The sequence below is a fragment of the Callionymus lyra genome, chromosome 17, assembly GCF_982586985.1.
Source record: "Callionymus lyra chromosome 17, fCalLyr1.hap1.1, whole genome shotgun sequence".
NCBI lineage: Eukaryota > Metazoa > Chordata > Actinopteri > Syngnathiformes > Callionymidae > Callionymus > Callionymus lyra.
Genome location: NC_141834.1, coordinates 12229252 through 12241292, shown reverse-complemented (window position 1 = coordinate 12241292; position 12041 = coordinate 12229252). Strand labels below are relative to the sequence as shown.

General features: G+C 36.0%; 1 protein-coding gene across 2 annotated transcripts; it reads right to left on the bottom strand.

Moving 5' to 3' along the window:
- Positions 1 to 75: 75 nt before the first annotated feature.
- Positions 76 to 11812, bottom strand: rundc3b (RUN domain containing 3b). Of its 2 annotated transcripts, none has more exons than XM_087778856.1 (11): positions 11653 to 11812; positions 6808 to 6923; positions 6533 to 6666; positions 5363 to 5448; positions 5148 to 5237; positions 4385 to 4465; positions 4144 to 4318; positions 2525 to 2682; positions 1350 to 1490; positions 1129 to 1223; positions 76 to 1066 (listed from the first exon to the last, which is right to left on the bottom strand). In XM_087778856.1, exons 1-11 carry the CDS (start codon positions 11745 to 11747, stop codon positions 921 to 923), a joined length of 1317 nt encoding a protein of 438 aa, XP_087634982.1. In that variant the 5' UTR covers positions 11748 to 11812; the 3' UTR covers positions 76 to 920. The 2 variants fall into 2 exon arrangements, with proteins under 2 accessions (XP_087634982.1, XP_087634983.1); XM_087778857.1 differs by lacking the exon at positions 11653 to 11812 and adding an exon at positions 8049 to 8513.
- Positions 11813 to 12041: the final 229 nt, after the last annotated feature.

Sequence of the window (12041 nt, the reverse complement as noted above, 5' to 3'; positions counted from 1 at the left end):
GGGTGTTTTTTGGTAGTATTTTGACAAAACTAATCCTATGAATAAAATGGTATAAACTCTACCATCACAACTCTGGTTTGGCAATTGGTCTTTATTCAAAAAATATCGATCAAAGGCAAACAAATGAAAGAAAAGGCCAGTTTTGTATCAGTGCAAACGGCTGCTGGGACAAGAACAAGAAGGAAGTTCAACGTGGAGCTAAAATTCAATACATTTTGAACTACAGCTGTTGAATTCTTATTCCCACATTCATAAACTGAAGTCCAGTCGGGGGTCTGAATCATGAACTACTTGTATGTGCACAACCCTACTTACACAGATAATAGTCGTACAAACAAAACATTTAAATTGAAATTGTTTTTGCTGCTATAACATAAATGACACTGGTTCGGACCTTTAAAAAAGAACTATCACAGAATTATGAAATCTTATTTAAAGCAGCAATACGTGTGATTTTGGAGATCGTTTCTGGCTCCCCCTAGTGTCGGAAAGGTGTCATAATAATGCCCTCACTTTGAGATGAACAAAAGCTTATGAGACTCTAAATCAAAGCGAATTAAAATATTGATTTACAATAACAAACGGCTAAAATAAAGTTAAATATTACCTGAGAACCAAATACTGCATTGCACATAACACATTGACACATTTCAACTGTAACGCATTTGAAACTCATGAATCATTTAAAAATAAAATTAAAGACTTAAAGCAGAAGTAAAGTTGTGGCGCTTTGATACTTGTAGAAATTACCTGCTCTAAAGTCAAATTAGGATGTGGGTGTAAATGCCCGGATACATGTTTACCTGGAGTTAAACTCCAGATCATGAACGAACATGCTGCTGTGCTCATGAACTGTACGGCCTGGAAATAAAAGTTTTTATTTGGGGCGAGGGGGGGGGGGGCTACTGATGTTAAACGCTTCAGGACGGTGTGATCCCGGGAGTGCTGGCTTCTGTGGCAGGACTGGCCAAACACTCGTTGGACCTCAGGCTGGCCAGAGATTTGTAGCTGGTGACGGATGTAAGAGATCCACACAGACCTCGGAGTGACGGCGTCTCCTCTTTACCTGTCGCACATTTTTTTTTTAAAGTTTCACACCTTCAAGGACTTGCACATCTTCTACGTTACCTTGGTTGAGCCAGCGAGCTCCGACAGCTCTGACCTCGAGACTGAGCGATTGGGACATATCAGAGAGATCTGAAGACAGATGGTCCAGACTCTTGCTGTACAAAAAACATGAATAAAAACAGTGCTTTATCTAATGCTAACATATTTCCAAACCAAAAAGAGGATGTCAACTTGACTCTAACAACTGTGTGATGGTATAAAGGAATTTTACAACCACAAACCATTGACCCGTGCTCTGTTGGTACATCAGCGTGTCCAAGGCCACTGCGTTGGCGTCTAAAGCGTCTGGAGAAGGCCACTGGTTTGTCAGGTGAGCTGTCAACTCTCGCCGCGAATGTAAATCATTGTTCTTCAACACTGTTCTGAACACAACAAGACACAGAGAAGGAAAACATGTTGGAGAAAATTATTATTATTATTATTTCTCACACTCTTACAAACGGGTGATCTAGTTTCACAACAGATAACCCTCAACAAAACCACAGAACTTACTTTCGGTGCCAACCAAACGGTGAACTCCCATGATGCATTTAACCCTTGCGTTATCTCAGGGTTATCTCATAACAAGGGTTAAGGGGCGGTGGATTGTTGCTACAATACCATATTGAAATTCTACATCTAAGTTGCTTTGTCAAAAGGTTATTAGTTGGCTGGGCGGCAAAGTTTAGGAGCTGTTCCAGTCATCGTTACTGAGAGTGCTGTTGACAGGGATTGCCCCTCAAATGTAATGTTGAGTTTGCAAGTTAAATTCATGTTTTTATATAGATATTGTTAATTGAAACCATGACCTGTGCCGAGTAATTCAGGATGATTTCCCAGATTGCTTTTCGAGGCCTTGCGAACCGGCAAGGGATCTTCCCAAATATATTTTGCATTTGCCGGATCCTTGTGGGAAAGTTAGCGACCAACCTTAAATTCTTATTACACTTGCAACTAAATTTCTCCTGTGTGCCAGCATTTTTCAGCTGGTCTCTCCTAAATTGTATAATCTTCTGATTTATTTTAAAACAGGTTAAATAATCTTTTTAAAAAACTGCCTTAAGCCAAGCACTGTGGATAAGTTCCTATTAAAAAAATGAATAATTGTTCCAAATACAAGTAATTAAAGCACATTTTTGTTAATTATCAGAATCATTCACGCACAAATTATGTATGAGCTTCACACCTATTGTCCACTTGATGGCGCAGTAGAGCAAATTAACCCTCATAAAGTAAAAACATACAACCTCCAGGCCCTGTCTCTATCTCAAAATGTCAACCCCACAGCTGGATCTTAATCACCCCGGAAATGTATTTACTGAGGCATAAATGCACACACACAAGACACATGTTCACACGCACGCACGCACGCACGCACGCACGCGCACACACACATACACACACACGTTGGACTCACAATTGGTCCTGCAGCTCCAGAATGATGAACTCCAGCTGCTCCTTCTCCAGAGTGTGAGACAGGTGAACGTCTGCCAGGTTCTGCTCAAGAGCCTTGTTGTGACTCACGGCCGCCGACAGCTGCGTCTCACGCAGACGCACCAGCTCTTCTAAGTATCCCTGCAACAGACGCACACGGCAAACACACAAGCAGTGTTTGCCGGCTCATGTGTGAGAATTGATTTTTTTATGCAATCTAAAGATACCGGATCAGAGCGACTGACGCTAAAAATAGAACAAAAAAAAGGGGACTCAGTGTGACCTTTTCATCTCCTTGTGGATTTCATTTTCAACAAGTGCCTCTGATTTGATTCACAAATCATTGTTAATGACGGTTTTAATCAGTGGAATGATTCCTGCTCTCGACTGTTTCAGTATTGACTCACCAATATTTTGGAGAATCCTTTCAAAAGACATAAAAATGGTTCCTCAGTTTACTTGATAATAACATTATTTACATTATTTATAGCAATAGTTATATTCCATTTACCAGCTTATGTTATACTTCAATAAACCGTATATAATACTAAATGATTTCCAGAAATATTAAATAGCTTTTATATCCTCAATTTAGGATTAAATATACAGTATTTTTTATTACTTAATGTCAGATGTATTGTATTGCAAATTTAAATAGAATAAGAGTTCTGGAAGCTGCTTTAGAAGTCTTTTGCTGATATCCCTGCCACTATGTTTTGGTTCAAACTGGTGTATTGTTGTGATATCATTAACATGATGGCGGCTTATGTAACTCAATGCTTAATTTCCCAATGACTAGAAGTAAAAAATAAATCAATGAAAAAGCATATATAGAAAAGGCAATAATATCAAGCATTTGATACCGGACCATAGAGAAAGAGATTAGATTAGAGAAGTAATTATTTAATCTATTTTGTATTGATGATTATTGTCTTGAATATGTTTTACTTTTGATAAATAAACAGGATTTTATCCAACATCAGATAAGCATGCGACTCTTGACATGTCAAAATACAATTTTTGTCAAGTCTACTAAAAGAAATAAGCCGTGAAAAATAGTGAAACATAAACTCTTTATGTTGCTGTAGAGAAACCAGCCCACCCTCGCTGACTCAGCATTATGGTGAAATGCATTTTTTACGCACTGAAAGGTTTTTAGCAGGTTGTACCCTTTTTTATTTTTGTTTATTCCCCGTGAAAATGACGCCAACATTAAACCCGGTCTGTGGTGCAAAAAAGGGGTCGGGATCACTAATGTAAAGTCTCAATCAGAATGAAGCATCTTTTGTTTCTGGCTCCCCTAGTGTTAGAATAATGTAAGTGTCGGGGTCCAGAACTGCTGCCACAGTCTTTATAGGGATTTGTTTCATAAAAATGAAATAATCTTTCTCTTTTGTCTCTGTGGAAACTTCAAAAAGCCCTTGCTATTATGGAAATTAATGCAACCACCGTCACCGTAAAGTGGTTTTGTGGTTCACAAGCATTAAACGATTTAAAAAAGATCTACATAACTATGACAACAAGAACACTTAACACTACACATCTTAAACTTCTTAACGTTAGCTTCTTAAATTAGCTTCTTACTTATTAGCCTCCGATTACCTTCTGCTCTATTGCCATGCGGTACTTCTGCTCGAAGCGCTTGCACTTGCTGAACAGGCTGCTCTGCTCGGTGAAGATGGAAGCGGCGGTGGCTTTTTTGTCGGGCGTGCTGCTCTCGCTGCCGCTGCTGCCCAACGTCCTCATCTCCTCCTCGTCGCTGCTGATGCTGTCGGCGCTGCAGGGGAAACAAGCAAAGGCTCCAGGTTCACATCTTAACGGGATTAAAAGCGGCGTCACGTACGTCTGGATGAACTTCAGGTAGGGAGTGTAGTCGATCACGGATGGCTCGCTGCCGTCCAGGACTTCTCCTTTCAGACAGAAACTGCGGAAAAGTAGCAGAAACATGAGTTAAGACTCTGAGGTCCGGGAAGTAGATGAGAAACAGATTGGGACTTTAACCAGTAGAAAATATCTATACACTTAGATTTCACGTTTCTTCTCCACAACATTTAATTGACATTAAATAGCACTAGTTCGATTTATAATTTAAAAAAATTTGGCTTTAAAATCATATTTTCTCATAGCTCTTTTACAGTTTATATTTCAATAAATTAATAATAATAATAATAAACACCATCAACAATTTGCGTGCAAATATTCCCTGTGTGTGTAGCGTTCATTTTTGTGTTGTTATGTAGCAGACATTACAACCTACTCAGATAACGGAAAAATTAAATCCCGCAAGAGCCTGGCGATGACTGAGGACGAGAGGATACAGTCGACTCCAGCAGCTTTTAAAGATTTATGGACATATTTTTTGTTTTTAAAACATCTTAAAGCAGTGAGTCGTGTGGTCTATGAATTCAGCAACACCAGATTCAAGTATTGAAGATACTACCAATATATCCTTGTTACTACAGTAACAATAATAATATCCCAACATTATAATGTTGCCCTTATATTGTGAAACGGATCATATGGCCAGAGTCTTGCCAACACACACCCCTATATCTTTAACTTGGTCGTTTACCAGGAGAACCAGTTCCCCAGAGAAAAACAAGCACCTGAAGTCAATGGTGTTGAGTCCAATAAGAGTGTCTGCCAACAGCCCCGCTTCCTCTCCCAGCATCACCGCTCCATCCTCATAAAACCTCCTGCAGTAAACACACAAATACAATTATTGTGAAGACGGGGCAGCGTGATTTAAAATCAAATCAGCACACCGATGTTGTAAACAGATCGTGCATCAATAAACGCTGGAGTGAGGTGTTGACGGTACCTGGTGGTTTTTAAGTCTCTCAGAGCCGAAGAGACGTATTCTGAGAGTCTTTTCTCCATAAGAGCCACTCGGATCCAAGCCCTGCCCTACACACACACACACACACACACACACACACACACACACACACACACACACACATAATTAAATCAAAGGGAAAGTCCATATTGAGAATCTTAAACATGAGACACTCGCCTACAAAGTGTAAATAACTTGTTGAACACACTTAGATATCAAGTTGCATCACATCTGTTTTCATCATCATTGTACAGTGACCCACTTTGTAATGACCAACGCTATTAATGCATCCCAGTCATTTAGAACATGAAAATTAACATAATAAATGAATAAACATTCTATATCAATGACATCCGTAGATTTAATGGTTCAATCCGACATTTCAAATGTTGACACTTTTAATTTTTTTGTTTTTTTATTTAATCATTTAATTTTTTTTTATTCAACTAAACAATTTCTATACTGAAAAGTTGAGTTTTTTATTGACTAATTCAATTGAAAATATATATATTTCCTAGTGTATGTTTTTTTTTTTTTTTACAAATGTATATTCTAATTCTAGTAATTTGAAATTACATTTTCCAAATTCCATATTGTTTTAAATCTACAGGCTTTTATATTCTCAATAAAATGCTGGTATAATTGTGCCGCTATACAATACCAAACAAACACTATTATACACAAAAATAATTATTGGAATTAAGAGAAGTTGAATGAAATAATATTTATTTTTTAATTATTGGAATAGGAATATAACCCTCTTTGTGTAATAAGAATTAAATTCATTTCTTAATTAAATTATTATTATTTTTAATCACCCTTTCAATATACTACTTCTTGAATTCAATGATTAAATCAAATTTTAATATAGAAATAATAAAATTCAATTATTTAAATAAATAAAATAAATCATACCAATATTAAAAAAAAATATCAAATTTTAAACATTTGAAATGTTAAATACCATTCTACGTTCTGATTTTACTAACATACTTCCAACATTTTGATTAATATAAATTAGATTCCTAATATAGTGGGCATGTAGTTATTACTGACAAATGGAAGCATGGATTACATAGAAAAAAAATCAGAGTCAGCATTTTAAATTGTTTTACATTGTAAATATCTCAGCAATGGTTCTGTCCTGCTCACCTTTGCCTTCGATGATCGCACATTCTCCATGCTCTCGATGCTTCGAATGCAGTTGTGAGGGACTTTACCACACGCCGCCTTTATGTAGTCCCAGAAACTACGAGCGCTCTCATAGCCGAACCACGTCGTCTGTCCTGATGAGGCGAAAATACAAAAGTAGTGAGTAACATCACAGTGATTCAGTCTTCTCTTGAAGAACATATGAAGATGATGCTGTAATGGATCAACTATCATGTTCCTGAACACATGATTTAAAGCTCTTGTGCAGAACTTACCTTTGAGTCTATGGCTCACGATGTGCTCCATGATGGAGATGAAGTTGATGAATTCAGAAGACGAATCATCTATTGTTTCAAAACAGGAACGGTCCAGCAAAGTTTTGACCGAAAATCTATGAAAAGATGCGAAAAGCATGTATTAAATTAAAAAAAAAAAAACTATAAATAACCATATCAGCAAGCCTACATTCATAGTGCAGAGAAAAACTACAATATGCCAATAAAGTTTTTTTGAAGCCATCCCTAAATCTTGCTATTTGATATTAAATGTTACTTTAAATAAACAGTTTGAAAATTAAAACATTAGTGCTAATTGCTAGCATTAAAACATGTATTCAATAAGCTAGCGCTAAGATTATCATTCCTAGCATGAAAACATATATTCAATAAGCTAGTGCTAACATTATCATCCCTAGCATGAAAACATAGCTTCAATAAGCTAGTGCTAACATTATCATCCCTAGCATGAAAACATAGCTTCAATAAGTTAGTGCTAACATTATCATTCCTAGCATGAAAACATACATTCAATAAGCTAGTGCTAACATTATCATTCCTAGCATGAAAACATAGCTTCAATAAGCTAGTGCTAGCATTAGCATTCATAGCATAAAAACATAGCTCTAATAAGCTAGTGCTAACATTATCATTCCTAGCATGAAAACATAGCTTCAATAAGCTAGTGCTAACATTAGCATTCATAGCATAAAAACATAGCTCTAATAAGCTAGTGCTTATATTATCATTCCTAGCATTAAATCATAGTTTCAATAAGCTAGTGCTATCATTAGCATTAGTAGCATGAACACATAGCTTCCATAAACTAGTGCTAAAATTAGTGTTCCTCCTCAGCTCGACATTTATCATAATCTAATAATACTTGTTTATTTAACATGTGTATCCTAAAACAACATCTCATTTGCTAAAAACAAATTGTTGCTAGAAGCCAATGTTCTTGCTAATCCTCAAAACACTCAAAATATTATTACAACCTTTAATAACATAAACCGTAAACGGTTAAAAGAACATATATTATCATGAGTTACTCCCAGAATTAAATATAAAACATAAGATTCAAAATTAAATTAAATTAAAATCAGAATAAAATTGATGACGCATGTCCAGACTACTTGATTGATTGACTCAACATGTCTAGATAAAAACAAATAAATAAACACAGCAGCAGGTAGAGTAACAATGTGATAAGATCAAACAAACAAGCTGTAATCTTGTATCACCTCATTCTCCCAGTCGAGATATTGATGTGCGGGACGGCGTTTTTGCCAATTTTGTCAGACCCTGTCGATGCACCCACGTCTGGGTGTCCTCAGCAACAACCCATCATCTTTCAATAACTCCAAACATTCACGAAAAAGGAGTTCTTATCTCTCAAATGAAAGCCCTGAGCCCATTCTTGCCGTCGAGGATATTGCATCACTAGTTTTGCAACATGAATGTGCAATAACTTTTTAAGGTAAGGTAAGGTAAGGTAAAACTTTATTGATCCCTCAGGAGGTCTCCTTTGGGAAATTGTTCTTTTCCAATAGCCAGCAATTTTTCATAAAACAATTAAAAATAATAAATAAAAAATAAAATAAGAAGAAGAACATAAGATAATAAAGAACATAGGTCAAAGAAAAACAACAAAGACAAAGGATACAAAGACTAACATAGAACAGAACATCCAGATACTCTCACTCCACTCCTGCCCCCGAACTCAGAATTGTACAATTTAATAGCCCGAGGAATGAGTATTGCAAACTACCGTGGACACACACTTATTTTCTTTCCTTATTATTGTCAATGTTTGGAACCAGGCGTCTTCAAACATGCGAGGTGAAGATTGAAAATTGTTAAAACGAATGATGATGGAAACAGGAAGTAAATGCTTATCTTAGAAACATTTTCACGCATTGGTGACTCCTTATCAAAGTTGAAACCAACACTTCTTGCAAGATAAACTTTGATAGCGACGTCTCAAATTGCTACCATTCCGGTTCAGTTTGCACGTCGTGGGTTTTAGGCAAATAATACAAATCCAAAGAGAATTTTTACTGGTGAATTTTTAAAAATGTCCATCATCGTACTTCCAAGAATGATTAACATTATCATTCCTAGCATGAACACATAGCTTCCATAAGCTAGTGCTGACATTATCATTCCTAGCATGAAAACATAGCTTCAATAAGCTAGTGCTAACATTATCATTCCTAGCATGAAAACATAGCTTCAATAAGCTAGTGCTAACATTAGCATTCATAGCATGGACACATAGCTTCCATAAGCTGGTGCTAACATTTGCATTCCTAGCATTAAAAAATAGCTTCAATAAGCTAGTGCTAAAATTATCATTCATAGCATAAAAATATAGCTCTAATAAGCTAGTGCTTGTTTTAGCATTCCTAGCATTAAAAAATAGCTTCAATAAGCTAGTGCTAACATCATCATTCCTAGCATGAAAACATAGCTTAAATAAGATAGTGCTAACATTAGCATTCCTAGCATGAAAACATAGCTTCAATAAGCTAGTGCTAACATTTGCATTCCTAGCATGAAAAAATAGATTTAATAAGCTAGTGCTAACATTATCATTCATAGCATAAAAACATAGCTCTAATAAGCTAATGCTTATATTATCATTCCTAGCATTAAAACATAGTTTCAACAAGCTAGTGCTATCATTAGCATTAGTAGCATGAACACATAGCTTCCATAAACTAGTGCTATTACTATTACAACCTTTAATAACATAAACCGTAAACGGTTAAAAGAACATATATTATCACGAGTTACTCCCAGAATTAAATATAAAACATAAGATTCAAAATTAAATTAAATTAAAATCAGAATAACATTGATGACGCATGTCCAGACTACTTGATTGATTGACTCAACATGTCTAGATAAAAACAAACAAATAAACACAGCTAGTGCTAACATTAGCATTCCTAGCATGAAAAATAGCTTTAATAAGCTAGTGCTAACTCCTTATCAAAGTTGAAACCAACACTTCTTGCAAGATAAACTTTGATAGCGACGTCTCAAATCGCTACCATTCCGGTTCAGTTTGCACGTCGTGGGTTTTAAGCAAATAATACAAATCCAAAGAGAAATTTTAGTGGTGAATTTTAAAAAATGTCCATCATCGTACTAGAAGTCTGAGAGCGAGATTAAGCATCGCATCGGATTTAATTAGTGTAAAATGTCGTGGTCTTAACCATGGATTATGTCATCCCGCCTCTCGCTGCTCTCCCGCCTCTGCTCTCTGAAGCTCGCTGTGGAGGCAGACAAGTCATGAAAACAAAAGCCACCTCTCTTACGAACAAACTAATTTATTTCAACACGTGTCGAGGTGAATCGTGCACGTCGTTGAAAAAAATCGAAGACGCACATGTGTGTGTTGGTCCCCGACGTCGGTCTACATCTACCAGAGGGACTATCAGTAGATACTTGACAACAGCACTGTGAGCCGGAAATCACTACGCAGGATTTTTTTGATTTTTTTTCTAGAGAAAAACTGAAGGATGAGGTCTCAAAATTGCTCATTATTATTGCCTCTTTTAACTTAAATATTAAGATGTGGCCTACAAAATAAGAGTTGAAATGATCCCTCTCATGAAACTAATTCTAGGCCCACATGATCCACCTGTTACTCAGATGGATAACTTAGGTCCTTCAAAGAGTGCTCAGAATGACTTATGCAAAGGTGAAATCTGCACGATGTTTGGAGTTCTACGGCAAATTAAAAAAACATATTAGTCTAATCTAATAGTATCAGAGCATTAATCTAGCATCGCCATTCGATGAAACAGCCTACATTTATAACTAACTATCTATGACAAGACAAACACATCCTCTAAGACACCATAATGACTCGACAATAAAATATTTTACTCTCTTCATGCATCGATTCCCATTGTTCTTTTTATTTTGATCCAGGGAGAGAAATGTATTATAAAAACATGGTTATTGACAGTTAATTAATAATGCATACATTGGAAAAGTGGTTTTACTTTAAAGAAAATTAAACTAAATACAACAAAAGTTATGGAAAAATATAGATAAAAATCACAGTGATTGGGGGAAATAGCAATGACAGAGAGAAATAATAGCAAAAAATCATAAATATAAATATAAATATAAAAGTATATATTTAAACGAAAAAAAAAGAAAAAAAAAAAAAGAAAGAAACCAACACCCATGCACTCTATTTGAAATATTGGGCATGTATTGACTTTAAAACACAAAATGTTATCAATCGAAAATTAGACAATATGATTTATTATTGCTATTTATTTGTTGAATTAAATATATTTAATTATCATATTAAATTACACAAAGATCAATATAATCACATGGATGCTACATTGGACCATTAGGGTTTATAATTTAAAATAAATAGATAAACTAAGTAGATTTTTTCGTAATGTTAATTTTGAATGAATATGTTATGTGTCAACGGTGTAATTTACATTGTTTAGCATCTAAAGCATGTATAGAATGACTCTTCAACTCTCATGAGAGGTGAATATTGTGTCAGTATTTAAAATAATAAACACAAATATATTGCTGCCAACATTTGATGGGAACAAACAGTCCACTGTTCCTTTAACACAGTGTAATCCCTACAATTATCCTGCGGAATAATCCGAAATATTATGATGTCATTTAAAAAATAATGGTTGGATTCAAATCCATCCATCAATGGAAGGATGTGAAGGATGCTGGGGATCCGTTGGTCTGCAGTAAATGTTTTTTGTTTTAAATAAACATCTATTTCACGATTTAGGTTGTGATATATTTTCAACGTTGGAGGAGAAATTAATTATTTTTAATTCTCACCTGCACACCGTCAGCAGATTCCTTCTCTCCACCGCCGCGCTCCGCTCCGAGCACCGTCTCCTGCACACATGCACACCCGCACCGAGGGACGCCATGCCCGGCTCCTTAGCCGAGATGGTGGCGTGCAGTCCCGGGGCTCTGGGCCAAGGAAGGACCGTCGGAAACACACGTCACTCCGCTATTGAGGGAGGCGTTGGGGGGAGAGAGAGAGGGTGTCAATACTCTGGACACTCCATAGCTAGCATGTTTTACATACGTACTACTTCCGGATTACAAATTAAAACTTCCTTTTAATTATTTTCCAAAAAATGACAGGGGTTTTCAGTATAAACAATACTTGTGGTTATGAATGCGAATTTGACACTGGATTTACTTTCTTTCAAATATAT